Raw genomic sequence first — 27,700 nt, 5'->3', positions numbered from 1 at the left:
TAAAGTAATAAGAGTATCCACTAACACGAAGAAAACAGGGATGTGATCCTATAACAATAACATTCATTGCAGCGCAGGAAAAATCAATGCAACGGCCAAATTTCTCGCCACATCATCAGAGCCCGAACGCAGTAATCAATAGGAAAAGCTCCAGTAAATTCATGGGTATCATCATTATGGTATCATTCGTCTCACCTCAAGTCTTGGGCACAGAGGTGGAAGCAATCAAATCAAACAGTCATGCATTATTGAGTTTTTGAGCCCCAAGCATGCTGTTGGATCTCACCAGATCCCGGATAGCCCACCTCCAGTTGCTTCCAAAACCAACATGGTTATCGTTCATCCATTTGCCCACCTTGCGTTTCCACTTTTCTTCTTCCATGCGTTGGCGTCGAATGAATTCCGGACCGACATCAAACTCCTCCGTCATGGGCCACTCATCTGACGAATCCTCGCCACTCCTGTCATCCCCGCTAACTGCAGGATCAAAATCTTCTCGGGTCCTTGTTGGCCTTTTCTCGGAGACGCCAGGTTCTTCTAAATCTGTCATATTAGAGAATATGTCGTCCTCGTCCTCAACCGCAAAGACTCCTTCTTTCCCGGGTTGTGAGGGTGCCATTTTGAGCCAACACATGCGCTGCGGATCAAAAACCATTCCGCCGACCACTTGTACGTTTTGCATCGCCCCCACATTGGTGATCAGGGCAGGTGAGGGTTTCGGTGACTTAGGTGCGCTAGAATCAAAATCTTGAACCAGGTTCTCGTTGCCCTCCCAACGGTAAGAGACGGGGTTGTAATGCATGCCATTTACGGCTTGCAAAATATTAGTACAACGTTCATGCGTATCATTGATCGGAAAAACAGCTTACATTTCCGTTCTTGGACACCTGCACCAATGGGTTTGATTAATTGCGGTCTGGATCCAGAGATTGAACCAGGTACCCCCTTTTTGCTTCTTATGGACGCCGTTGCTGACGGAGTTCGCGGGACATTTGGGGATTTCCAGTTCGAATTAAGGGGAGTAAGTGGATTGTTTTCCCGAAGTTTCGAAATTGCAGACATAGAAGCAATGCGTTGTTCCCTAGCGTTCCTTGACGCATTGGTATCGCGCGCAAACCGGGGAAGAGATGATTGTTGCTGGTATGGAGCATTTCTTGGCTGGGCCTGCTGTGAAACTTGTGACTTTGGGGGTGCGGATTGGCTTATGCTCAACTTGTTTCTCAAGGATCGCGGAGCTCCACGTCCGCTGGGCTGCTTGACAAATCTGTTCTCCGTGCTTGTCGATGTAGGTAAGTCATCGAAAGAAGCCAATTCAGTTCCGTCACCATAGTTTCGGCGACGGGCCGGTCGGGTAAGAGTTCGTTTAGGAGTTGTGCTCAGTGTTTCTAACGGTGCGTCATTGGAATTGCTCCCAGAACTGTTATGACGGCTTGACCGCGGTAGTCGTATAGCGGCGGCTTGTGTGTCAGTGGAATCGGTTGTATCGTCGGAGCTCGTACGTCGGGAATATCGATGGTTTTTAATGCTGCTATGATGGGATTGTCTTTCGGATGCTCCGGCAGGCAAGAATGGCACCTGAGATTTACGAGCTAACAGCTTCCCGTCTGGTCCACTGCGGTCAGCAGGACCAAAGATCCTGGTGTTTAGCCAGCTTGAGCCTGAGCCACCTTGACGAGGGGGGCTTGGGAATGCGGCGCTTGTCGCTGATTGTGGTGCATTCCGTATTGACGGCATCGAGCGTTTCGATTTCAGTAACTGCTTCCCAGCCCCGCGTTCATCCGCTAGAGCTTCTTTTGAGATACGGGTTCCCACTATGCGCCGGGTTGGTGTAAAGGAAAGTGATGGTATTGTTGTTGAGCCAGATATAGGGAGACTGGATACGGAGGAGTGGGAGACATGGCCTGGTCGGCGTGGAGAGGTACGGAACTTGGACAGGGGAGCGCCACTCTCCGATACTGTTTCCAGATGCGTGGAAACCGGTCGATCATGTCCGGAAAGGCGAGGAATGCGAGTCTTTGGAGATATTGTCGCGTTCGTAAATGTGAGGGTGGTTGCAGAACGCCGAGCCGGGCTCTGAAGTGCCTCTGTTCTGTATTTGATATTCGGATTTATGGAGGATTTCTTGGCTACGAACGCCTCGCTGCTGCTTATTTCAAGATCAGAGAAAAAGTCGTCGCAGCGAGATTGATTTTGACCCTTATCCTCGGGTGTACGATGAGATACGTTGGGTGTGCTTGCTTCCCTCGACTGAGCTAAATGTGAGCCTAGGTCCAAAGGCCCTTCTGGAATCACAAGCCCCTCGAGCCCTTCATCGTCGCTTTCACCCGTCAAGTAACTTGAGGCACTTGGGCTGACAATCGAAGTCGAGGAGCTTGGATTTGACCGATGGTCTCGCGTGGTGCCACCATATCGCACCCCAATACTGCCTTCGGACCAATCGACATCAACGTCATCAGGAGTTAGGCTAGGATTTCTTGCCGAGGGTTGGCGTAGTTGAAGGAGGTCATCAGTTGGAAGTTCAAAATCATTTTCGAAATCATCCACCGCGGCTGTTTCATTGCTCGGCTCCGTTTCATCCATGATATTCGGTCTTAGTGCAGAGCACTGCTTGACTGCTTTGATCGTGGGGATATCCTGAGTATGGCTTTCCTTGTTGTTGTTTAGGAAGTCACGCGATATTGTGTGGGCAGGTGGTTGCGGTGCCACACCGTCACTAGACGATGGAGAAAAGGCATTTGAATGATCTACTGAAGTAGAATCAACTTGCAGAAGAACCTCAGGGAGAGTGGTATCATGGAATCGCTTTAACTCTAAAGCAATACTGGGACTTGGTAGCTCTAGGTCGTCAGACCAATCGTCGATAAACTCTCGCTTTGTCTTTTTCTTCCCAAGCCGTTTAATCGTACCGCCGACAAGGGCAGTTTGGGGAATGTTCGCGGGCAATGGGATGCCAGAATTTTTGACAGACGCTATAGCCTCTTCGTTTACGAGTTCGTTATCATCCAGCAACTGAATCTCCCAATCCTCATCTCCGCCCGCGGTAGAGTCGAGATCGGAACGAGCAGAGCGCCGTGAAGATATCGAGTCGCGATGCCCAGACCGACGGATGGATGAGTTAGTCACAGACGTAGCACTTGAGGCAACGCGAAGGTGGATATCTTCGTAGCATTGTAGGTCATCATCGTCATCCCAACATTCAATTGTCCCGTCACTATTCTGTGGCACTTCAAGAGTAAATTGTGCCATAGTAGCTCGATTGTAGGTGTTGTGCGATAAGGCACGGACCCATAAAAGAAATATATAGCTGAGGCTTGTGAATTTTAGGTCGTTCGCATCGAACGTTCCGGTGTTGATAGGGGGTTGGGATAAGGTGAGAACGTCATGCCGTGCTACCACTAGATGTGTTAAGATCCCTGTGAGATGCAAATTGGGACGATTCGTGATGCGTTGGGATTCGACTTGTTGGGTAGTTCGATTGGAGGTTTGTGTTCTCGATGATATGGTCAGGACGTGAATAAAAGGACACTGGAGTTGACGTCGACTCCAATTATCCAGTTATCATGAGGAACTGCGAGATGGTATGGCAAGAGCGAAGGTGAATTTATAACGTGGGGAAGTTGGACCCGAGGAACACGAGAATCAAGGTGTCCGCGATCGTGCAAGAGCTCGTGTGTCGTGTGTCGTGACAGGGGTGGCTGGTGGAATTCCCTCCGGAAACGAGCGTTATGGATGCTAACTACGCGAGCATCCGAACGCCTGCCGAAATAATGTTCATCCCGTCAAATATGGGAAAGGCGAAAAAAACTAGGAGATATTATCAGGTGAGGTGGGAGGCGAGTGTCTGGGTGAGACAAGAGAAACTCGCTTGGTTATTGAGGTCCAAATGGAGTGTGGATTGGATGCTGCGAGGTGCGGCGTTCCATCCACTAGTTCTATACTAGGTCTCCGGTTGCTCGGACAGTCGTAATACTAGTAATACTCGTAATGCATCGCGCTAATTTGAGATGCATCAGATTCGGATGTCTGTCTCTCACTCGCATCAGCCTCACTGTCTGACATATGCTTTGTCGTGTCTCATTTTTTTGAGAAGATCTGTCGCTGGTCACATCTCGGGCACCACTTGCATCCTCTAAAAAACGATCAAGCACAGTACTAGTACTGAGTAACCAGTGTTCAGAAGATGCTGATGCCTAGGCGGTGGGACTCGGACAACTGACAATATATAGGCATGCACCCCCTGTCTGTGTGTAAATATTGTAGAAGCTTCTCTGATGCCGGTGGTGTCAGGTACACTATATAACTAGCGGATGGTTGGTCCTATGTTTTTAGGTCATGTAAGACCTAGTTTACCATTAAAACAGGCGCACCTCAACTTGGCCAGCAGTGGCTGAAGCGGATATAATGCTGAAGCTGAGGCTCCTTTCCCCTGTCTTTAAGGACGTAGCTATAGTTGCCAGTCCCACGGTTTCTTGCCCACACACAAACACACATTCACTAGAAAAAGCTCCAGTTTAAAATTCTCCTCACAATAACACAAAATTTGTGTCATCAACTATTTATATTGCCTACGGGTAAACCCCCCTACATTGGGACGTACTTAATTGAGAGTAATCATACCAAGGCTACAAGGCTACAGCCCAGAGCACAAGGCACCAGCACCTGGGGAACCAAATAAGAACCGAGATCTCACGAGAAGAGAAAAGAAAAGAAAAACAACTTTGCCGAAAGAACTCGTGCTCGCGCCATTTTTTCGAACCTTTAGTTACACAAGCTCGAGATGCCCCCTTTAAAAGGTAGCCTGTCTCCCCGCGTCCTCCACATTCGTCGATCGGACGAAGCCGATTCTCATATTCTTCTTTACGTTTCATGCTCCGACTCAACCGGGGAGTTGACTATAATAGCGACGGAGGGAGAATTTCCTTACACCGCAACTTGTAAGTGATTTCAAAAGTTACCTCCGCATTTCGAGCTACTAATGTACATGCGCAGTGCAGCAGTCTCAGCTGAAGAAGCTAAGAGCAAAAAGCTATGAAGGGAGCGATGATGAGTGGCAGTATACTGTCTTTTATGTCCTCGGCCTGCAGGGCGAGACGACACAAACAACAGAGCTTATCGCGGGCATCGAAGCATCAGCCACCATAATTGACTCTGGGGACGGCAATAAGGGGCTAGTGATCTCCGTGAGGAAGAGAATACAGACTATCACAGTAGGCCTACCTTGATGCGAATATCGGAAAACGTTCTCTGACCATGCACAGCAAAAATTAGGATCCTTAAGCCTCCAACAGAACGACGAACAGGGTATCGAGCTATTTGAATGGTCAAACCTTGCCATTACCAGGGCGGATATCTTCGAGCAGCGCTTCAATTTATTGCTCGATCGCTTCCGTGCGGCCGAGGATACAATAGCTTTGTTGAACAAGCAGTTGGAGGAGTTCATCAGCTTAAAAACAGAACATGACCAACAACTTATATCTGATTTTGCGCAGTTGTTGAATGAAAAGAAATTGAAGATCCGCAATCAGCAACGCCTACTTGCGTCCGCCCAAGTTGACACCCAGAAAAGTAAGTCGTAATTACCCAACTAGTGTAGCACTAATCTGAAAGCAGGAAAGTATCTACAATGCAGACGGCTCTTGCAACAGGCGATCCGAGGCCAAGGGTGAAGGGACGGAGACCAAAACGTCCCGCAGGAACGACACAAGATGAACCTGACGGTGATGGTGGATTTGGGAAAATGGAAACCGATAAACCGAAACAACAACTCGACAATGTTGTGGACGAGGAAACGGACGAAGGAACATCGACCCCCCAGCCACTTGAAGATGATGATAATGCAATATCGGATGATGAGAAGATCGTCTCGAGTGCTAGAGGACCACAGCAAAGAAATCGAAGAATTCATGGGCTTCATGAACAGGTTGTAGCGAAATCACCACCGCCAAGGAGAGAGCTGCCCTTTTCAAGAAGGACAGAAAAACAGCCGACCCTCACACGACCCTCTCCGGTGCGACAAAGTCCGGATGAAACAGGAGGGACGACAGATGATGATGAACTATAACTCGTATTCGCATGTTGGGGTAAAGGAAAATGTATTTTATGTAAAGTTGACCACTATGCTAAGAGTTGGGGCTTTTTACTCGCTAACGCCACAGGCCAACATGGGCACATATATTATTCGCCGGGCTTGTAGCAACGACATGACTATTTAGGAATCGTTCGACTATGCAAGTGTTGGTTTGAGTGAATCAATTGATACTTCCAATCCAGTGGTCTATACGAAGACTTTAGAATCACTAGGGTTATCTATTGCCGAAGCCAATTTTGATCTTATGTACAGATTGGCCCCGCAAGTTTTTGACCCATGTCAGAATGGAGCTAGAAACACTTTAGAAAAGGGATTCAAACAATGATATAATTAAACAGAGAGACCAATAGCAATGTTTAGGTAGGCGTTAAAGGTAGTACAACAACAACGCCTTGGGGAAAAAAAAATCTTATAAGAACAAACCAAAGCGGCCATGGAGATCAAGGCTCGAAAGGGTTTCTTTTTCTTTTTCTTTTCTTTTCTTTTAACCGTACATGTGCTGAGGGGACACTTCACCACCTGTAGACATGTAGTTTGTATCAGGGTTACCAGAGGCCTTGGCCGCTGAGGAGCGAGCCATCGTTGGTGAACTGCGATATGGTCAGCGCTGAATCCTGGATATAGACGGAGGAGTCTCTGGTCTTACCTTCTGGAGATGGAGTCTGTGAAATAGAAGTCTTCAATGACCTTCTTGAAGGGTGTGCTGGTTACATTAGAACCCTTGTTTTGATCGACCAGTTGAACTTTGCTTAGTTGGGCCAACGAGGCGGGTTCGACAACATCATAGCGACGCATCACAGGGCTAATTTCTTCCATGCGGTCGCGAAGAGCCTCGATATCATCGTACATGAGAGGGGCGTTGAGGAACTCGCTAGCGGCACGGATGATCTTCCAGTCATCACGGGAAGCACCAGGCATCGAAGTTGCTGCACGAGTAACTTGAACACGGCCTTCGGTGTTGATGTAGGTACCTGATTTCTCAGTATAGGCAGCCCCTGGCAGAACAACATCTGCAATCTGAGCTCCGTGGTCACCATGGTGTCCTTGGTAGATAACGAATGCGTCACTAGGAATATCGGACTGAGTGACCTCGTCCGCGCCAAGTAGCCAAACCATCTTGGGTTTTGTCTGCGCAATTTCTGGGGATGGTGTGGTGAAGCCGACTTCGTACGCGGCCGCACGGGATGCCGCACGCTGAAGAACGTTATAACCCTGCCATTCTGGTGTGTTGAAGTTGCTAGAGTGCTTCTCCACAAAGCTTCCGACTGCCTCAAAAATTGCCTTTGCACTTTCATGCTCTGCTGCAGCACTGCCGACAATAATCATGGGTCGCTTAGCGGAAGCCAGCTTCTTGCCAAAGGAACCTGAAAGGGCGGCTTTCAGAGCACCAACATCCGAGCCGAGGTGTTCGAAGTCAAAAGTGCTATCAAACGATTCACCAACGAGACCGATCTCGAGATCAGAGCGAAGGTACTGCTTGCGAATGCGAGCATTAAGAACAGAAGCTTCATGGCGAGGGTTCGTTGCGACCAGGAGTATGGCATCCGCCTCCTCAATCCCATAGATCTTAGAGTTGAAGAGATAGCTCGAGCGGATGTCAACACCGTGGGCGATGGGTGAGTTACCGCCAGGTTGATCCAAGGCAAGGCTATCAGAGCCGAGTTTGTTAGCCAAGTCCTTCATGGCAACCATGGTTTCCGCGTCCACAAGGTGGCCGGCAATGGCCTTGAACTCATTCTCTTTGGGCTGCAGTTTTTGGTGAACAGATGCGATCTCGGTTAGGGCTTGCTCCCATGTTGCAGGAACAAACTTTCCTTCCTGTCGGATAAGGGGTGTAGTAAGTCTCTGAGTCTTAAGACCATCGCATGCAAAACGAGATTTGTCATTGATCCATTCCTCATTAATATCGTCATTGAGCCTCGGTAGAACGCGCATCACTTCCATTCCACGAGTATCTATCCGGACGTTGGACCCTAGGGCGTCATGCACATCAATAGATTCGGTGTGTTTCAGTTCCCAAGGGCGAGCGCGGAAGGCATATGGTTTTGAGGTCAAGGCACCAACAGGGCAAAGGTCGATAATGTTGCCGGAAAGCTCGGTATCCAGATTCTGTTCTAGATAAGTTCCAATCTGTAAATCGTTTCCTCGGCCAGTGGTTCCGAGCTCGGGGGCGCCAGCAACATCATTCATGAATCGGACGCAACGAGTGCATTGGATGCATCTGTTCATAGAGGTTTTGACCAAGGGACCAATGTTCTTGTCTTCAACAGCGCGTTTGCCACTAAGTTCGTGAAAGCGCCCGCGGTCCGCACCGTACCGCATTGATTGGTCTTGAAGATCGCACTCTCCTCCCTGGTCACAAATTGGACAGTCAAGAGGGTGATTCGCGAGAAGGAACTCCATAACACCCTCCCTAGCTTTATGCACTAATGGAGAACTTGTTTTGACATTCATACCCGGTTGGACGGGCCAGGCACATGACGCCACTGGTTTGGGGGCTCTTTCGACTTCGACTAGACACATACGACCTAATAAGGTTAATAATTAGCATAGTCGTGGTTGTTCCGGAAGACTGTTGGGGCCATACAGTTTCCTGCAATCATTAACTTTCTACCGAGTGCGTTAGTAGCCGACGGTGAGAGTATGGGAGAGAAGGACAGATGGGGAAATCGCCTACTCATGATAACAGTATCTGTCATGAATTGTGAGCAATAATTTATAACAAATGTCGGATGGAATCAGGTATGTACCTAGGAATTGTAGCTCCAGCCTTCTCGCATGCTTGAATAAGAGCCGAGCCAGCTGCATTGCTGAGTGTAAGTAGCGTTCTTGGGGGAAAGTTTCAGGAGTTGATAATCACCTTCTACCGAGATTTTCTTGCCATCTATTCCATAAAAAGTTAGACATAAAGCCAGGATAATGAGATGGATGTGAATGCCATACCAATTGTGAGTTCCACCTCAGCAGAACGAGGGATCGTGGTTGCGAAGGCCCTGGCAGTATTGACCTTTGGAACCCGGACAGACCGGGCGGCCGCGCGGAATAGCTGCGGCCGCATACTGTGTACGAAAGAAGCAAAAGGGGAGGTGAGTGAGAAAAGGAAGAAGATAAAGAGGGAGGCCGAGGGAGAAAGGCGGCCGGGTGTGCAACTTGGGGAGAAACTGGTGTCTTTCGGTCAAAGCACTTTTGGTGTAAGGTTGGATTCTCGCAGTTCTGGTCCGGGCGTCACTCGCAAATTGCCGCCTCCGGATTGGTTCGGCGCCCGGGAAATCCCATCATCCGAACCAAAACCTTTTTCTTGCTTTCTCAGCAATCCCAGGTTTTGGTCTTTTCTTTTCCTCTCCATCTCATTCACGGGCATGTTTATTGTAGGTGGTAGGGCTTCATTCGTCCCTCCCTCCTCTGCATCATGATCCAAGAGCAAGATGCACTGAGCTGGAGCCCCGGAAGGTATTCTTTAACAGTTGAAACACTGGCAAAGATGCCTACTGAAGGTAGAGTTCCTTACCGACAGCGGCGACAATTCGCGACGCATGTTAAAAAATAATATTACGATTTTACTCTCTTTCTTCAATTTTTTTCTACCACATGGCCCGCCTTGGCGCCTAAATATATCTACCTGATCGATTGAAAAAAAAAAAAAAAGTTAATACAATATCTAACCTCGCATCAACTATTACTCACGTTGCTCTACTAGTTATCTTGGTTTAAGACTTCATGCAGGTGGATCATATACAAAGGTGACAATATCCGTATTGTATGATCGTGTCTAGTCATCTGTTTTCTGCTCGCTGGACTATATAGCTAGGATGCCCAGCAAACCAACAGCCACAAACCCTCTATATTTTTAAAAGATTCATTAATTTTGTACACGCAGGGGCAATTTTGTTCCTAATTCAACCCCGTCGCGACATGTTACAGGACGGGAAATAATAACACAAGATACATAAGTCTTGGCGGTACATGTGCAAAAGTTGTTAGTCAGGAGTCGCTCGCTTGCCAGGTCACCTCCTGTTTTGTGCCGGGTGGCAACCAAGCTTTCGCATTGCTACTTGCCCTTGGGCGAGCATGGCCGATACCATCATCTTTTTTCGAGTTGCTGGAGATGGAATGCGAATGATTTGGAACGTATCGACCGCCGGGTTTTCCTTCAGGGAACGCATAGCCGTTGGAATCCCAGACTTTACTGGTTGGGCGAGTATTTAAAGGGAGGACGGTTTTATTCGAGTGGAAGTGGTCCGCGTTGGCTTTCTGATCTGCGACATCGTCATGGCTATTGCGATCGTAGAGGTAAAGTCCAATGAAGGTTAGGCCAATGCCAACACCTTGAACGGATGTCGTGGAGTTGCCAAACCAAACAATGGCAACAACAATCACAAATACCCTCTTTATGAGAGACGCGACGGAATACGACACAGGCGAAACCATGGAAAGGATAACAAAAGCCAAGATGTTCTGGGCGAAGTGAGACACCCCATTGAACACAAATTCGAGGAAAAGAGCGCCATGGTCCAATGATCCAGCCTTGTTTGTGAGAGAGATGGCACCATCGTACATCAGATCAGAGAATAGGGGATAACCCTCTGTGACGAGCCAAATGGGCAATGTGAGGATGAAAGCCAACCCAGAACAATAGTAGAGCAGATTCAACTTGTCCAACTTTCGGCGACCTGCGGACTGCATATCCGAATCCGCACGCTCGGCTTCGTTGAAAAGCTTTTTCGAAAAGATATTTTGCGAGACAAATACTAGAGCCGCAACTAGAGCGCATAGAATGCCAAAAAAGTTTGTGGAAAACCCTGTCGAACAAGCAAGCATGACACCCAGTGTCAATGGAACAAGAGATAGGTAAGTTGCCATGGCATAGCGAATGCGGAAAAAGAAGCGGTATGCTATCACAGTAAATAATGGAGAAAGTCCCTTGATGGTATGAACCAGCGAAACAGGGATTTGAGATGTTGCCATCGAGCTTAGGATATGTCCTGCTAGTTGAAATACGGCGAGAGGCAACGCGGACATTATGACATCGCGCGATGGCGGGCGAATATTGTTTTTGAGTGCCGGTATGCTGGTTTTGAGCCAGGGGACCACGGTCGACAGGTACGAGAGTAGGAGGCAATATATCGATACAAAAGCAAACTGCACGACTGTGAGGGTGATTGGTTTTGGGAGCGCATTTAAAATAGACTTCGAGGATGTATTCGTTAAAGCCGAAGTAGTATACCAAACAAGACAAAGCACCTGCAGACTAGTAAGCGGCGGCAATTGGCGAGACTTTAGAAGGGGATAGAGAGCTATACTATTAGTCTGTATGAAACAGGCGCTCTGAGCGCTTGAGCCAAATCCTGCGCATTAGCGCTGACACTACCATTACGTGTCCTAATCGCACTTATGGTCTCGCTGATGCTCTTTCTCGGCTTTCGTTTTGGATCTCTGGCCGGCTTATAGTCCCACCGGTCATTGGGCGCATACCTGACTGTGGTATTGAGATGTAGCATTTTCGACTCTGTGGAATCGTATTCTTCGTCGTAGAATGGTGGGAACTTGTCTATCGGACTGGCCATGGTTTGAGGGTTGGCCACTTTGACTGACGTTTGTAACTCTGGTTGTCGTATGGAGGCGCGCCGCCCCGTGCCTGTCACAGTGGTTGTCGACATTTTCCTGTCCTTTCAAATACACCCGTATAGGGCTATCCTGCAATGCGGGTGAGACGCAAAATTGGCGTCAGGACGAGTAATGCTTTTCAGTTGTTGTCCGGGATGGTTTGCCTGAGACCGGATGCGGCCAAGTTGTTTCTTCTGATACGTTTCTGAAATCGAAGGGTTAATCTGTGCGGATATTCGCAAATCCTATGGCTCTCGAGTACTGTTTGGAGCGGCGAATAGTTATGGCATGGATCAATTTCGTGGCAGATGCTCGGGTAATATCCATCTATCACCATCCTGATTCATGAGAAGTGAACTTGAGAGGTCTGGACGTCTCGACGGAACTCTTCATGTCGGAGGGGACGAGAGCGGAAATCCACTAGTGCGCTTTGGTGCTAGTGCGGAGGGAGATGACGAATCACTTTAGCCACTCCTGACCAGTGACGTTCAAGAATCGAGGAACGCTGTGAGCAGGTGCACTCAGCACTGCCCGCACACGAAGCATCCACCTCGCCTGTTGGACGTGGAAAAAAGACCTTGGGCAAGGGACCGATCGCCCCGGCATCCATAACTGACTGTCCCTGGCGATCAATCATCTTACACCGGTGTAGATAGCCTCAGATCCAACTTCAGCCTTTGTGCGGGTCAACCTTCTAAGCAGCAAAATATTCCTATAAAAAAATCAATCATTCGAGCGCGAGCTAGTTTTAACTACACGGAGCAAGGACGAGGTGCTGATTCTGATTCTGATGCCCTCGAGTTTCTTACCTGCCTAATTCAGAACACACAATTCCGAGTTCTTAATGAGGACCTAAGATCGCAGCAATTTAATATCAATTTCATATGGGCCGTGCATAGAATCATGTACTACTCATCGGCATACTTCACAAAAATACTGGTTCATGTAGTGCTATTCCGCAGGGCACTTTGCAGCGGATGGTCTCTCGAGCCACAATTTCACGCCCCCCAGTACCCGCTTGGCGAGATCTCCTCCAACGTTTACTTCTCAGAGAAATGGCAGGTCCTCGGCCCCTTCCAATGCGGAACAAGAGGTCAGTATTTCCCTAGTTTGACTCACCTGTGAAGCAATATACCAACCCTACTTTTATAATCATTTTCTAGAAGCCATTTGGGGAACTGATCCTCTGGAGTATTGGGGCGGATTCACAAACTTGTCATTTGACGAGGAGGTAGGGTACAACAGCCCTCTTGCGACAGGCGGGATCGTGAGGTGGGACTGGGTGCGGGCCAATGTTACCAATCCTCTCCCGGGACAAAGCAGGGCCGAGCTTGTGGTAGATTTTCCACAAACAAATTGGAAGTCCCTTCAATCCGTATATGGATGGTCTGCCCTGCAGTACCAGGCGTGGGTGCGTGGATATATAAACTTGCCTGGTTCAAATTACCAGGCAGTTGGGATATTTACGGATGGCATCTTGGATTTTCTTATCGACGGTCGACGGTACTTTGGCGGTGATTTTTACAGCTATCGCAGGGCACCTCTGATATTGGGACTCTCTCCCGGAGAGCATGTCATTGAACTGCGGCTCATTCGTGATGTTCGGGCCTTGGGTGGCCAAGGTGATCCCACAATAAGTGTAGTTCTCGAGGCCAAACTACGCTATGGACTGTTAACGATTGACGAACGAAGCCTTTTGGTACCTGAAACTACAGATTGGCACTTTGGGAGTGCCTGGGGGTCAGTGAATGTGCAGAACAATGCGGCTGAATGGGTAGAGGTTCTTTCCCTCAGCTGTCCTGATGTTGGTGCCAATTTACCCATCACTTCTAGTTCACAAATAACAAACTCGGGTAGTTTCCTCTACAAGTGAACGCGCCATTACCTCTTGCTCCATATCAAACTCGGCCACTGCCTTTCCGGTTCATGGGCCGCAGTCCCTTGAGTGCCAAGCTTTTGGTCGATATTCGCTACAGAGTGGTTCAAGGCGGAGAGACCTGGGTTCAATCCTTCATCATCAAGTTTATCAATAAGTCTTTCTCTGAGCCTCAGCGGTTGACATACATTCACCCAGCCGGCATTGTTTCGTATGCTATCTTACGTCCACCACCCCTCGATTCCCCTTGTTTGTTGAATAAGACGACCATCTCCCTACCTGTTGTAATAGGCCTCCATGGAGCCGGACTTGAGGCCAATAGTGCGCAAATCCGCCGGATGCTGGACCCTGCTTACGGTATCTGTGCGTGGATGCTGTTCCCAAGCGGTGTTACCTCTTGGAGTGGCGACGACTGGCGTAAGTACCTGTCTGCGGTGCTTCTTGGTTCTGTGTCTGAAAAAACCAAAGCGCAATGTCATTTCCACTAATCTTTTTTCGCAATAGATACTTGGGGTGCCGCTGACATAAAGGCTGCCATAAGGGCTGTTCCTGACTGGATCGGAGCCGTTGGTTGGAGTGGTCCGGGATTCTCGGCTGATGATTGGATTGCCCTAGGTCATTCAAACGGAGGTAATGCCTCGAGTTCGGTGCTTATGATGACATTCGTTGGCTCATCAAAGTGGTAGGTCAGGGTGTCTGGTTTCTTGTTACTCATCATCCCGATAATATTATCGCCGCTGCCCCGGTGTCGGGGTATACATCTATTGAAAGTGAGCTACTTTACCCGCTAATCCAAAGGATTCCATCCATATTTGCAGGTTCTGATCGTGTAGATTATGTGCCATATAACATGTGGCGAGATTCCGAGCCTTTGATCTCCGCCGTCCTTCATCAATCGCGGGCTAGTTTCAAACATGAACTTTTGGTAGCAAATGCTGCTGGTATCCCAATATTACAACAGCATGGCTTAAACGACACAAATGTCCCCGTGTATCATTCGCGCCTTATGCATCAGTTGCTAGAGGAGACTGGTTGGCCATCTGGCTACGTCGAGTTACCTCATGAAGGCCACTGGTATGATGGTGTTATGGCAACCGCTCCCCTGCTGAAGTTTTATAACGATTCCTTACAACCGATGCCAGAACGTACTCCAATGGAGTACACAATGTACATCCCGTCTTCCGGAGACATGGCGTCTAAAGGCGGAATATATGTGGATCAGCTACAGTCTCCTGATATGTTCGGCCGTTTGCGTGTCAAAAAAGATTCGTACTCAGGGGTATGGCACATCCAGACACAAAATATCCATCGTTTCCATCTTACAGCCAAAATATGCTGGGCTGAAGAAGATTCTCTGATTTTGGTTGTAGATGATATGGATATTCACTTCGAAGTCGACCAGTTCCAGTGTGAATCCACGTGGTATGTTAAAACCAACAATGGGTGGATTAGCTCGAAGAAAAATGATTGGCGGTCCATATCCCAAAGATATGGTCGTCAAATGGGTGCAATGGACGCTATCATGCGAACCAATGGGATATTCACCATCAACGTATGCTCGATGGGTGTTGAGGAAACGGCACTCCAGATTAGCCGCAACCTTTTACAGTATTTCGCTGCCGACTCGCACATCAGTCGGCAATGCAGTTTATTGAACACAACATTTCCGGGGAATGTCATAACGGTCTCGTTAGGGAACGAATTGCCAAACTCACTGCTGCAATCATACCCCATTTATATTGCAGATGACCATATCGCTTTATATAGGGGGAGGTTTCCAGTTCCAGACAGCCTTCACCGAAGTATAAATTTCGAGACAAGAGGACGTTATCAAAAGTATACCCTCAACCGCGAGCCCTCAATGGGTGCTCTATTCCTCCGTCCCATGGGAAACGAGAGCCTGGAGCTGGTAGTATGGGGTGAGGATATGAATGGCCTTGAGCAGGCTGCTCGCCTTGTGCCTACACTTACCGGAGCTGGTCAGCCCGAATTTCTGATTCTCGGTGGCAGTTGTCGCTGGAAGGGCCACGCGGGGCTTTATGCTGCTGGCCATTTTGACAGATTTTGGCAAATTTCAATGGGGTCTTATATTGCCAATGGCACATAAGGTTTTCTGGAGCTTTTATGGCTGGGCGAGGATATGCCATTTTCGGCGTGGTTTAGCTTGCTAACAGAGCACGTACGTCCACGGTGTGAGTGACGAATGCCCGCTTGATACCTAGAATTATTACTGTTTGGTTACTCCGTACTACCTATATAATACTACGCTAATAGGCGAAGGAGGACCTCGGAAATATATGGGATCGTTGGCTTCGGAATTCAAGGAGAGTCCGCATTTTTCAATCCGCCGTGTGCCCATTAAACATGCACCCTAATTGGTTATGTAGCAGGCATGGGAATCTCTTATCCCAGGGCCGTAATTCGCGTGCGGTATGTTGATGAGTTCCTCCACTAAACGGTCGAGGTGAGGCCCTGACGGAATGATTCTCTCTTCCTTCCATTTTCAGCAGATCCTTCTACTATAGACACAGGCGCCTGACTTTCTTCTTGTTTGCAAATTCACCCAGGAGCCTCCCTACCCTTCCTTCTTCTCGACTGATCCTATCGTTGTTTCCCAATTGCCTGATTGTACTTGCTTTTTGAATCTACTCTGCTAAGGTATCTTTTCGAACTCCCGCATCTCTCTCTATCATCCCCCCTCCCTCTCTCTTCTGATTTCTTTTCTAGATACTTTCGTATACCTTTTGCTGCGTTCCAAGTCCCAAGTGCGGAAGCCGGTAGGAAACAGTCTGCTTTTCTCCGCGCTATCTTTGAAGCATCTCCCCCTTTGATTTGCTGTTGCATGTAAGAGCGGTTGGATTTTATGGGTGGGTGTCCTTGTCCTTTCCGACTCTCTGATCTCGGCTTGGTTTACCTTCTTCGCGACGCGGACCCCTGTAATGAAGAGACTGGTTTTGTTTTGACGATTCAACATGTCTTTGCTTTCGACCGCGTTGCCAGAGACTTGCTGCAGAAGCTCTGGTGAGATACAATCTTCCAGGAATGGAAACGGTGAAATTCGCTCCTTATCTATTGGGCGTGAAATATCAGTATGTTCACATACGCACTGCATCTATGACTGCTTTCCTGGCCAAATTTCTAACCAACCTTTTAAACATTCCCCAGGGCCACAAGCACCCAAACGCCTGCATCAGCTCCCCCGAACCGCTGGAGACATCCAAGCTCGGAAACCTCCAGTCTCCCGCTAGCCAGAAAAATGACAATACCCCAAATAAGGTCAGGTTCCTCTCAGCCCCCCTTGTTAAAAATGGTATCTCACAATCCCAGAAGCAGAAGTTAGAGCATTTGAACCATGCCGTTCCTTTGATAGGAAATTCTAAAATGGAAAGACTGCTAGCGAAACTGTCGCCAAAGGCTCAGGTTTCAGATACCAAGCAGGCCACCAACCACGAGATTCTCTCGAAACTATCAGAACAGCAATTAGCCCTAGACCAGCAGAAAAGCCTCCTGTCCAAAAATGTAGTCGACAGCATGGGAATCCCTGAGGAGCTTGCCGAACCTACTGGTTTTTCGCTGCATACGAGTGTCAACATGGGTAATAGTGCACAAGATGCAGTGAGTCAGGATAGTTCTGACTCCGAAGCTTCTGAGTTACTTCGTCTGAAGCACGAGCTTCAAGCTGCAAACTCAAGAATCGCCCTGCAGGAACAAGAATTAGCGCAAACCCGTGTGATCAACCATACTCTGGACCAGGCTCTTGGGCCTCCATCTGAAGTCGACTTTAGTGGGCGTGAAATAAGCGAGAAAACGTTCAGTAACCTGCAGAGCGCATTCAACGCATCCATACCGACCCCTCATTTACTCCAGGATGGCTGGAATACGCAGGAAGATTCGCAGTCAGATATATCTGATGCACTTTCCGCCGGCGCGTACAATAGGGCTAAAAGGTTTTGGCCACATTCTACACAGTCAGCTTACGGAGTTGGACACAACTCGGAAAGGGCCTATGGTGATAACAATCTTCCCCTGTCCGGCACTTCATTTGGACAGGATTCGAGCCGATTTTGGAGACAATCAGCAACAACCCCTGCTGTTCCGGGGAACGGTTCTTTTCACCCGCATCGTGTGCTCTCTGGCCCTTCTGTTACCCCTTGTAGCTTTGATGGACCTTTCCCGGAGGATCAAGGTAGGTATTTTCAAGGCTCGGAGTTTGGACCTCGCCATCCAACTGCTCAGTCGAACCGCATCGGACCATGTTTTTCTGGGGGAAACTCTCCCTGGAGTGCATTTGCTCCTTGCCCAGGCGACAGCCAGGGCCCTCGATCACCCCCGAGTAAACCAAGCAGCACCTATCAGCAAATCGGGCTGTATCCACTGCCACCTTATCATCAAAGGCCCGTCGCACCTCCGCTTTCACCAACGGCGACGGAGTTTTCAACTCCCAGTGGTAATTCAGTGCCATGGGCTGCCTCGCCCGTGAGTTATACTTGAGTTAATTCTTGTCCCTTAGCTGACTGGCTTAGGTCGGTGGGGGCTCCGTCCAGACGTACATTTCGCCACTTGAACCACTCAACTATCGGCGCCTACTTGATAAGAACGTCTCCTGTGATTGGAAGTATATAGTGGACAAGATCGTTTGCAACAATGACCAGCAGGCCTCTATATTTTTGCAGCAAAAGCTCAAAATTGGGACAACAGAGCAGAAATATGATATAATTGAAGCCATCATACAACAAGCGTACTCACTCATGGTAAATCGGTTTGGAAACTTTCTTGTCCAACGTTGCTTCGAACACGGAACCCCTAAGCAGATTATTGCCATTGCGAATGCTATCAAGGGCAACACTTTGAGCCTCAGCATGGATCCTTTTGGTTGCCATGTGGTCCAAAAGGCATTCGACTGTGTGCCGGAAGAGCACAAAGCTGTTATGGTCCACGAACTCCTGCGCAGGATTCCCGAAACTGTAATCCATCGGTATGCATGCCATGTTTGGCAGAAACTTTTTGAATTACGATGGAGCGGCGAACCTCCACAAATCATGGCAAAGGTGAACGAAGCGTTGCATGGAATGTGGCACGAAGTTGCGCTGGGCGAGACTGGAAGTCTCGTGGTTCAGAATATCTTTGAAAACTGCGTTGAAGACGAGAAGGTACTGAAGCACTGTCTATTCCTCTAGCCACACATTGTTCCACCGTTGAATAGAGTGCTAACTGTCGTGCCTAGCGCCCGGCCATTGAAGAGGTTCTAGTCAAGATCGATGTGCTTGCTCATGGTCAATTCGGAAACTGGTGCATTCAACACATCTGTGAACATGGCGCTCCGCATGATAAGAGCCGCGCCATTGAGCACATAATACTTTGGGCTGTGGATTACAGCATGGATCAATTTGCGTCAAAGATCGTTGAGAAATGCTTGAAGATTGGTGGGGCAGAATTCTTAGATCGCTACCTGTCGCGAGTGTGTACTGGCCGGACAGATCGGCCAAGAATGCCGTTAATTGACAGTAAGCGGATTCGATCCCTGTCCCTTTATATGGATATAGTACTAAATAAGAAGTTGCCGGAGACCAATACGGCAACTATCTCATCCAGTGGGTTCTTATGAATGCTGCTTCCCACCAGCGGGAGCTTGTCGCAACCCATATCCGGTAAGGTTTCTTGGTCATGCCATATTTTGTAATTCTAATGAACCATCCCAGAAAACACATGGTTTCTCTCCGTGGATCCAAGTTTGGTTCGCGTGTGGCAATGCTTTGCTGCAATCTGTCTCATACCACTCGCCCAGGGCCCGGAACGGGCGTTCAGATGGGTCGGTTCAACAATTTCAACGACGATCGATTCCAGGCACCGACCCAACACGTAGGGCGCCTTAGCCGTGGGAGTCAGTGGAACCCCAGCTACCCCCCTTTTCGTTAGGAGAGTGACAACCGGAATGTTACAAGATACCTGAAGCATCTCAAAAGTACGGAAACCGGCTTGGCCGACCAAAGACATAGATTCGATCTTAGTGTGATTTGTTGCATGAATGGCCCGCAAGTCAGACTTCGAGCTTTCCACATCTACATGGTTGGGCGAGGCTGGAAAAAGCTTGAACATCCTACGCCACATGCTCATTTCGTATACTCATCTGGTTGAAGTCTTAGGCTCTTTATTATTTGTTTTTTTTTTTTTTTTTTTTTTTTTGTTTCTAGTGTCCCATCAGCATGGAATTTGATGNCCACATGCTCATTTCGTATACTCATCTGGTTGAATTATTTGTTTTTTTTTTTTTTTTTTTTTTTTTTTTTTTTTTTTTTCTCTCCAGTTTTCATGTTTCTAGTGTCCCATCAGCATGGAATTTGATGGAAATGTATTTTTTTTTGTGGGAATGACCCGCGTTCTACGGGTGCACAATTATCGATTGCGTTCGAAGAGTTCACAGCAGCAGTGGATTGCTTGTGCAACTTTAGACTCAAGGCTGTTTGTTTGACTATTACATATTCATAGCTATGACTTTTTAATATTCATATACGGGGTTCATTCTTGATAGGCATGTCTTGTTACTAGTTCTTGCTCCAGAAAGAAGCTATGATTCACAAAGTACCATTTATAGTGCTTTACATTGAGATTAGACGTGCAACGAAAGGACAACTAGGCTTTGACCATGTATTTACAAAGCTGGGTTTTCTAGACAGTTCGTGGGCGGCCCAACTTCACGGAAATCATTGTTATAGTTGTCATGCCTCATCTGATGATTTGATACCTAGAACGCCTAGGTAGTTCCCTCATTCTCCCAGGGTTTTAATCTCCTTGGCTTCGCACTCAGGGCACCCTGACCTGTCAAAAGAGTATCCGGTATCTCCTGGATCCCTGGGATAGGCTGACCGGTGGTAATAAGCTCAACTATATGAGCAAAGGAAGTGGGATAGGTTGGTTCTTGTGAGGTGGGGTTTGATACTTGATCGGTATGCCCAGAAGATGATGCATCAGATACTGTGAAAGAGCCGGTTTCTTGGGATTCACCCATGGAATTGTAGGGTGTTGGCCTTTCTTCAAGCCAAGATTTGAAGGTCGCAATATCCAGCGGTGATACAAGGTTCTTTTTCCTGGTAAGAACAAGGCCAGATCAGTATAAACAATATAAATATTTACCTCCATACATAAAGGTATATAGGGATTAGGCCCCCCTCTACCCACCACCTTATAGGGGGCATACCTGGTAAAGTAATAACACTTCGCCTGTAGAACTAAATCATCATTGCGGGCTATCTCCCCCTCTGATGCGGGCGTTTCGGGATGTCCGAGTATTATCGCAAGACCTGTTGCAAATTCACGGTCCTTTGTAAATGGATATGTCCTTAATTGTTCAAAAATTTCTTTTTGGGGTTGTAGGGATTCTGTTTGCAAGGTGGTGGTGGTGCTCTCGTGGAAGGGCGGGGAGGATGTCTCCGGCTCTGTGGCTGTATTCATTGGCGGGCGAGTTTGTGTCGCTCTTTTTATTTCCTATATTTTGATTCAAACAATAGACTGTCGGCTTTTGTGCGACCTTGCCTCGTCTGATTCTCTGGATTACTGGGAGTTGATTTAGCTTGGTGCTGCAGCTTTGTTGCAGTTGTGGATTTGGAATTTGCGGAGGAAGCTTGGAATAGCCGAGGCTTCTTGTACGCACTGATACTTGTGGGTCTGGTTTACCAGAACTACTACCGAGAAAACTCACTGTTGTGAGTGTCCGGCCCTGACATCTTGACAGGTATTCCGACAAGACCTTCTTGAACAAGAAATCGGTTATAATGCCAAAAATATACAGCTGATTGAAGCTGAAGCCTCTAATTCGCTTTGTATTGGGTATCTTTATTTCACTTTCGTGTGCAATCGCACTATGCCTATTATCTTGAGATATCCATTTGATCTAGACCATCTTGTTCCCTAGAAACGCCATCAAGGGGATGATGGTATGCAACCCTGCTCTGACAGCCAGGACAATTGTGCACCACCTCATGGGAAAAGAGGTCACAATCAATGCAGAAATGATTTTGGCAAACCGGGCATTCGTAGCGACTGCTTACACTCATTCCCTTGGCAAGATTCTCAGTGGCCTGCCATTGTTCCTTCGGAGGAACGGTGGGGAAAGGTATGCCACAGGCGAAACAAGCGGTGCTGCGAGAAGCACGTTGCCAGGGTACTTCAACCCAGTTCATCAAGGGAAATAAATGATGATAAGACCTTGCGAGATGGGTTGATAGAATCAGGGTAAGACCACAGGACGGGCACTCCGCAGGAAGACCGCAAACTTTGCTATTGCATCGCGAGCACAGGTACCCCCCGGGGCTGGGATTAGAGTGGCATGCGCAAAGGGACGGGAATGACTCAATAGTACGCGATGGGAAACCCATCATTAAAAGGGAGCTTGTGGATTGTTTCTGGGAATATGTGGCTGGTGGAGTTGTTACATCCATCACCAACTCTCGGAAATGCTGTTCATTGAGAGCCACACCGTAGTAGGTGTCATCACCACCGTTTGTTTTCCAGCATAGTTCACGGCAGATTGCTACCTGAGCTGCAAGTCCCACAATTCCGACCCGGATATTATCATCAATAAGTGTAGTAATTGTTTGGTGAATGTCACTAGGGTCAGAGGAAAGCAGCGAGCCGAAGATGATGAAAATTTCTCGGGTTCCGTGGCTGGGGGTATGCCTTTGAAGGTGTTGTTATTAGCGTGTGGTATAGAGTCAAGCAGTGGTTTCCAAGCTAGGTGAACCTACAATAGCGCACCTCGGGCCATCTCAAGTCCATTCTGCAGACTAGGAAGACCCTTCGGATCTTGACTCCTCAAGTCTTGTATTGCACTAATATGACCTGTAGGGTTTCCGCTCAAGTCGCTGATCCGGAGCGCAAGGCCATCTCTCAATCCAACAATCCCAACCTGAGAGATGGGGTTCTGCTCAAAGAACTCTCTCACAAACTCTTGTGCATATCGCAGAGTCAAAAGATATCGAGTGGGTCGCAGGTCTTTCTCCATCATTGACTGTGACAAATCTAAGATCAAAACGACGTGGCGTATTATGCCGCGCTGCAGTGGTGTTGTGTCCTTTAAAAGCCTTCATTCGACAAGGTGGATCAGCGCAAGATCTCCAATAATGACTGCAGCAATGCGATTGAAGAATAGAAATATCGGGAGACTCACCTCTTTCTCTTACTGGCTTCTAAGAGCCCTTCGACTGTTGAGCTGATCGTGCCATCAGCACCTTCGACTAAAGTCTCCCAAGTCCGCGAAAGCTCGAATTCCGCTCCGCCTTTTTGCCTCCTTCGCTTCGAAGCCGAACCGGCCGCGCCTCGAGAACCACGAACAACATTATCGTCGCCTTCATCCTCAGAAATAGCTCCAATATAATCTTCATCAGAATCGGCCATTGTGTACAGAGAGTGTTGGTGAGGAAAGCTCGGTTTTGGCCTCGTGAGTACCGCCCGAAAAGTCCGCTGGGAGCGAGGATTATAGGTAGGTACCGGATCGGCGCCAGAAAGGTCCAAGCTCCTCCGCCCGAGGGTCCGGACCGTCGATTTTGCTCCTGAAAAAGATGAGTGTTTTGAGTATACAAAATACAATTGGCAAAAAGATAAGCGAGGTTGATGACACTCAACAGATGCTCCTTGGTCAGCCTCTTGCCATCTTCTGTATTTCCAAGAGGCTTTTTTTTTTTTTTTTTTCTAAAAAAAAAGAGCCAATCATTCTCCCCGGCCATAACCGCTGAAGTGGTTTGATCAAATGTGGGGGAGACGCAGCATCGCGTCACCCAGAGCTGGGCTCCGTCGCCTGCCAGTGCCTCGAGTTTATCGACCCCTCCGACCAGTTTCGTCCGTCTTCCGTCCCTTCCCCTCATCTCGCTCAACCACCCTCACACGAACTTATCTTTCATCACGCACGCTCTTGGCTTGTTCGCTCAGGCCTGTCATATCGTTCACCACAAAAAGGCACTGCTCGTCTGAAGTTCGCGCAATGGCACCAAAGGACAGAGACATTCTGCCCAGCGTGTGAGTTGCCTTTCTCTGGAATACCCTCGCCGATAGAGTGCGTTGAGTTTAACCGATACCGTAGGGTCAAGCCCAGCCATTATGGCATATCGCTTTTCGACCTGCAACTCGGGGAATCGTGGGCTTACAAGGGTATTGTCAAAATCAACTCTAAAGTCAGCGGTCCCACGAAGGAAGTCGTACTCAACTCCAAAGAGATTGAAGTACAGCACGCGGAGCTTCTGGCAGCAGATGGTATGTGATACTCACTTTCCTCTGAACGCCCTACCTCTGACCACCGAACACCCTTAACAATGATGTTGCTCTAGGCGCAGAGCTAGCGAAAGCATCTGAAATCACTTACGACCAGAAATCGGAGCGTGTGACGCTTAGGTTTCCTGGTGAACTCCCTCAATCAGATGTCGTTATCTCTATTTCATTTACTGGCACAATGAACAATGCCATGGCTGGGTTCTATCGCTCAAAGTATAAGGCCGCCGTGGAGCCAACCCATGATACTCCCAAAGAAGGAGATTTCCACTATATGTTAAGTACTCAGTTTGAGTCTTGCGACGCGCGCAGGGCCTTCCCTTGTTTTGATGAGCCCAATCTTAAGGCTACATTTGACTTCGAGATCGAAGTGCCCAGAGGCCAAACCGCTATCAGCAATATGCCAGTCAAATCTGAAAAGGATGGCAGCAAGCCAGAGCTCAAAGTGGTTTCTTTTGATACCACTCCGGTGATGAGCACTTATGTCCGTATATAATTTCCTTGGAAATAATCCGCACTAATATTTTTCATCAGCTTTTGGCCTGGGCAGTTGGTGACTTTGACTACGTTGAAGCCTTAACTGAACGCAAGTACCAAGGAAAGAGCATTCCTGTCCGTGTTTATACGACAAAGGGCCTTAAGGAACAAGCCTACTTTGCTCTTGAGTGTGCACACCGGACGGTCGACTATTTCTCGGAAGTTTTCGAGATAGAATATCCTTTGCCCAAGGCAGACCTTCTAGCCGTTCATGAATTTGTAAGTTTCCCATTTTTGTCTCACCCGGCCGATCCAAAGTTTAATGATTTATTCTATTTTTATATTAGGCTATGGGAGCCATGGAAAATTGGGGCCTTGTTACATACCGCACAACTGCTGTATTATTTGACGAGGGAAAGTCTGATACTCGATATAAGAATCGAATTGCTTACGTCGTTGCGCACGGTAAGTCTGATTCCAATAGCAAAACATAACATTAGGGCTCGGTTTGACGTCTGATATATGTTAGAACTCGCGCACCAGTGGTTTGGCAACCTCGTCACAATGGATTGGTGGGACGAGCTTTGGCTGAATGAAGGGTTTGCTACTTGGGTTGGATGGCTTGCTGTCGACCATTTCTATCCCGGTAAGCAATCTGCCATCCTTTCTTGTTATTGAGGGGAGTTGCCTAATATTTTAAACAGAATGGAATATCTGGTCCCAGTTTGTGGTACGCAATTCCCGAGGTAACTTTAATTTCTGACCCAAGAGGTTGACTATTGCTTAGGCTGAAGGTGTCCAACAAGCATTCCAGCTGGATTCATTGCGCGCATCTCATCCAATCCAAGTGCCTGTTAAAAATGCTCTCGAGGTTGATCAGATATTCGATCACATTAGTTACCTAAAAGGGAGCTCGGTAATCCGCATGCTAAGTACCCATATTGGCCGAGAAACTTTCCTTCGAGGTGTTGCTCAGTATCTCAAGGCTCACGCATACGGTACGTTCATTTCCATTCATAACTACTATACTTGTTATGACTGTTGCTAATGGTCCACGTCCAGGCAATGCTACTACCAATGACCTCTGGTCTGCGCTTAGCCAGGCATCTAACCAGGATGTTAATAGCTTCATGGTAAGTGCCCTCAAGGTTAAAATCATACATTAATTCACTGATATTCCACTGAAGGACCCTTGGATTCGCAAAATTGGGTTCCCTGTTGTCACTGTTGCGGAAGAGACCGGTCAACTTGAGATTCGACAAAACCGGTTCCTCTCAACTGGTGATGCTAAACCCGAAGAAGACCAAACGATGTGGTGGATCCCACTCGGCATCAAGTCGGGGCCAGAACTGGCAGCTCAACAGCCTCGAGCTCTTGTTTCCAAGACAGACACTATCCGAGGTCTTGGACATGATTCATTCTACAAGATCAACAAAGATCTCTCTGGATTTTATCGAACCAACTACTCTCCCGACAGACTAGAAAAACTCGGCCAGTCTCTAGGTTCTTTAAGTACTGAGGATAAAATAGGGTTGATCGGCGATGCTGCCGCCCTTGCCGTATCTGGTGAAGGTACCACTGCGGCTCTATTGTCTCTCCTAGAAGGCTTCAAGGATGAGAAAAACTATTTGTAACCTCTCCCCCCCTGGGATGGACAGCGCCTAGCCATTCGTTTCTTGCTAACACATATAATAGGGTTTGGTCTCAAATCTCGTCCTCGGTCGGCAATCTGAGATCCGTATTTTCCCAGAATGAAGCTGTGGCTGAGGGTTTGAAGAAATTTGCTGGTGGATTATCATCTCCGGCTGTGATTAAAATTGGCTGGGAGTTCAAGCCCGATGAGGATTATCTCACTGTCCAGTTGAGGAAGCTTCTCATTGCGATGTCAGGGCTTGCAGGCAATGAAAGGTACGCAAACTCCAATTCTCGTCTTTCGTGTTCTGTCCATATTAACCGTATTGTCTAGCATTGTCGCGGAGGCTAAGAACCGTTTTGATCTTTGGGCCACCGCGAGGAACAAAAGCGCTATCCACACAAACCTCCGCTCTACTATTTTTGGCATTGCTGTGTCAGAGGGTACTCGCTCAGAGTACAACTCCGTGAAAGACGAGTACCTCAGAACCGATTCCGTTGATGGCAAGGAAATTTGTTTGGCTGCCCTTGGGCGTACGAAGGATGCTGTGCTGGTTGATGATTACCTGGATTTCGTGTTCTCGGACAAGGTTGCAATCCAAGACGTGCACAATGGTGCAGTCTCCTTGGCTGCAAACTCCAAAGTTCGCCACCTGCTGTGGGAGTATCTGAAGAAGAACTGGAATTTTATAGAAAACCAGCTATCCACAAACAACGTTGTTTTCGAGCGCTTTGTGCGGATGGGACTATCAAAATTTGCGGATCACAGTATTGGAGCGGATATTGCTGCGTTCTTTCAAACAAAGGACACAAGCGCGTATGAACGTGCACTGGTAATTGTGGCAGATAGCATCCGAACCAATGCTAACTACAAGGAAAGAGACGAAAAGCAAGTCTTGGAATGGCTTCAAGAACATGGCTATGCTTGATGGTTGGTGCGATTTGAAGAATGAATATGTTGCATCATTTGGGGGAACGATCTTATTATGCATATTATTAAATAAGTTGAGCTGAATAACTATTTAATTATGGTTGTCCTTGAAATTAGTTATCTAAATTGTCTCGATTCAATGCTCTTGAACTAGGTATGCTCTTAGATGTTGAGTTACTATGTGACCTACCGTAGTCCAGGTCACAATATCCACTGAAGGCTCCCTGGCTTAACCTGACATCGACATCCATTCTATTCAGCAGAGTAGAAAACTCTAGGTTACATAGGTTTGCAGGATCCTGCAAGTGCAAGTTATTAACTAACTAGCTAGGCCCCTTTCTTTGGAAGTTTCATGCTGTTGTTTGTGGTTTAGTACGTAGTGAAGCTTGAGGTGACAGGCCAAGGGATGTTAGGGGCTATTTTTGATTTGAACACACTAGACCTAATTTGGTCAAGGCTGCCTCTGGGTCAGAACGTGAAACGGTCACAGGTTACCTGCACGCTGGGCTCCTTTGCTCTCCTGCACTTAGCAACACCGCCGAAGTCCATCCTGGCTGACACTTTTCAACGACATTTACTTCACTTAGATTTCGCTCCTGGTCTCGTTGCAAATACTACCTCCCATCTAATCGTACTTTTGTTTCACCCCAGGAATACCCTGCCGGATAGGATCCAAGATGAACCCCGAGTGGTAAGTTGTTTGAATGTCTGCCTACTCTGTTTTAACAATGATACGCCTGCACTCCGGACGTTCCTTTGTTCTAGCGATATGGTGCCTCCTCTTCATTTATCTGTCTTACCTACGCAACTCTGATATTCTCTCTTTGTTCAACTG

The 27,700-nt window shown here is 47.8% G+C and overlaps 9 protein-coding genes across 9 annotated transcripts; 4 read left to right on the top strand and 5 right to left on the bottom strand.

Moving 5' to 3' along the window:
• Positions 1 to 238: 238 nt before the first annotated feature.
• On the bottom strand, positions 239 to 3,246 carry ASPVEDRAFT_89333 (putative cytokinesis regulator (Byr4); the record flags this gene model as incomplete). The annotated part of the gene is made up of 2 exons (XM_040818579.1): positions 239 to 813; positions 870 to 3,246. 2 exons carry the CDS (start codon positions 3,244 to 3,246, stop codon positions 239 to 241), a joined length of 2,952 nt encoding a protein of 983 aa, XP_040673861.1.
• Positions 3,247 to 4,777: 1,531 nt separating this feature from the next.
• ASPVEDRAFT_143454 (uncharacterized protein) lies at positions 4,778 to 6,061 on the top strand (the record flags this gene model as incomplete). The annotated part of the gene is made up of 4 exons (XM_040807916.1): positions 4,778 to 4,934; positions 5,035 to 5,207; positions 5,259 to 5,565; positions 5,616 to 6,061. 4 exons carry the CDS (start codon positions 4,778 to 4,780, stop codon positions 6,059 to 6,061), a joined length of 1,083 nt encoding a protein of 360 aa, XP_040673860.1.
• A 511-nt stretch (positions 6,062 to 6,572) lies between these two features.
• On the bottom strand, positions 6,573 to 9,146 carry ASPVEDRAFT_143371 (putative NADH-ubiquinone oxidoreductase, subunit G; the record flags this gene model as incomplete). Its single annotated transcript, XM_040807907.1, has 7 exons — positions 6,573 to 6,678; positions 6,735 to 8,616; positions 8,676 to 8,698; positions 8,766 to 8,780; positions 8,839 to 8,890; positions 8,949 to 8,972; positions 9,032 to 9,146. The coding sequence occupies 7 exons, from the start codon at positions 9,144 to 9,146 to the stop codon at positions 6,573 to 6,575; spliced, it is 2,217 nt and encodes a 738-aa protein (XP_040673859.1).
• A 626-nt stretch (positions 9,147 to 9,772) lies between these two features.
• On the bottom strand, positions 9,773 to 12,065 carry ASPVEDRAFT_47306 (putative ER to Golgi transport protein (Sly41)). Its single transcript, XM_040813748.1, has 2 exons — positions 11,389 to 12,065; positions 9,773 to 11,329 (listed from the first exon to the last, which is right to left on the bottom strand). Exons 1-2 carry the CDS (start codon positions 11,743 to 11,745, stop codon positions 10,070 to 10,072), a joined length of 1,617 nt encoding a protein of 538 aa, XP_040673858.1. The 5' UTR covers positions 11,746 to 12,065; the 3' UTR covers positions 9,773 to 10,069.
• Positions 12,066 to 12,595: 530 nt separating this feature from the next.
• On the top strand, positions 12,596 to 15,675 carry ASPVEDRAFT_143234 (uncharacterized protein; the record flags this gene model as incomplete). Its single annotated transcript, XM_040807899.1, has 6 exons — positions 12,596 to 12,785; positions 12,856 to 13,422; positions 13,563 to 13,985; positions 14,073 to 14,198; positions 14,255 to 14,338; positions 14,402 to 15,675. 6 exons carry the CDS (start codon positions 12,596 to 12,598, stop codon positions 15,673 to 15,675), a joined length of 2,664 nt encoding a protein of 887 aa, XP_040673857.1.
• Positions 15,676 to 16,682: 1,007 nt separating this feature from the next.
• On the top strand, positions 16,683 to 19,484 carry ASPVEDRAFT_89328 (Pumilio-family RNA binding repeat-containing protein; the record flags this gene model as incomplete). The annotated part of the gene is made up of 5 exons (XM_040818578.1): positions 16,683 to 18,044; positions 18,092 to 18,718; positions 18,793 to 19,072; positions 19,126 to 19,216; positions 19,268 to 19,484. The coding sequence occupies 5 exons, from the start codon at positions 16,683 to 16,685 to the stop codon at positions 19,482 to 19,484; spliced, it is 2,577 nt and encodes an 858-aa protein (XP_040673856.1).
• A 582-nt stretch (positions 19,485 to 20,066) lies between these two features.
• ASPVEDRAFT_47298 (DUF5572 domain-containing protein) lies at positions 20,067 to 21,177 on the bottom strand. The gene is made up of 2 exons (XM_040813747.1): positions 20,764 to 21,177; positions 20,067 to 20,653 (listed from the first exon to the last, which is right to left on the bottom strand). The coding sequence occupies exons 1-2, from the start codon at positions 21,015 to 21,017 to the stop codon at positions 20,320 to 20,322; spliced, it is 588 nt and encodes a 195-aa protein (XP_040673855.1). The 5' UTR covers positions 21,018 to 21,177; the 3' UTR covers positions 20,067 to 20,319.
• A 126-nt stretch (positions 21,178 to 21,303) lies between these two features.
• Positions 21,304 to 23,252, bottom strand: ASPVEDRAFT_47297 (TFIIH/NER complex subunit SSL1). Its single transcript, XM_040813746.1, has 3 exons — positions 22,732 to 23,252; positions 22,310 to 22,645; positions 21,304 to 22,241 (listed from the first exon to the last, which is right to left on the bottom strand). The coding sequence occupies exons 1-3, from the start codon at positions 22,956 to 22,958 to the stop codon at positions 21,434 to 21,436; spliced, it is 1,371 nt and encodes a 456-aa protein (XP_040673854.1). The 5' UTR covers positions 22,959 to 23,252; the 3' UTR covers positions 21,304 to 21,433.
• Positions 23,253 to 23,254: 2 nt separating this feature from the next.
• Positions 23,255 to 27,011, top strand: ASPVEDRAFT_47296 (M1 family metallopeptidase). Its single transcript, XM_040813745.1, has 12 exons — positions 23,255 to 23,576; positions 23,641 to 23,810; positions 23,885 to 24,309; positions 24,360 to 24,581; positions 24,650 to 24,767; positions 24,832 to 24,948; positions 25,007 to 25,032; positions 25,090 to 25,300; positions 25,365 to 25,435; positions 25,490 to 25,932; positions 25,998 to 26,210; positions 26,269 to 27,011. The coding sequence occupies exons 1-12, from the start codon at positions 23,311 to 23,313 to the stop codon at positions 26,861 to 26,863; spliced, it is 2,877 nt and encodes a 958-aa protein (XP_040673853.1). The 5' UTR covers positions 23,255 to 23,310; the 3' UTR covers positions 26,864 to 27,011.
• The last annotated feature ends 689 nt before the right edge of the window (positions 27,012 to 27,700 follow it).

Source organism: Aspergillus versicolor (assembly GCF_001890125.1).
Source record: "Aspergillus versicolor CBS 583.65 unplaced genomic scaffold ASPVEscaffold_14, whole genome shotgun sequence".
Classification (NCBI taxonomy): Eukaryota; Fungi; Ascomycota; class Eurotiomycetes; order Eurotiales; family Aspergillaceae; genus Aspergillus; species Aspergillus versicolor.
This window is presented reverse-complemented; position numbering and strand designations above follow the sequence as displayed.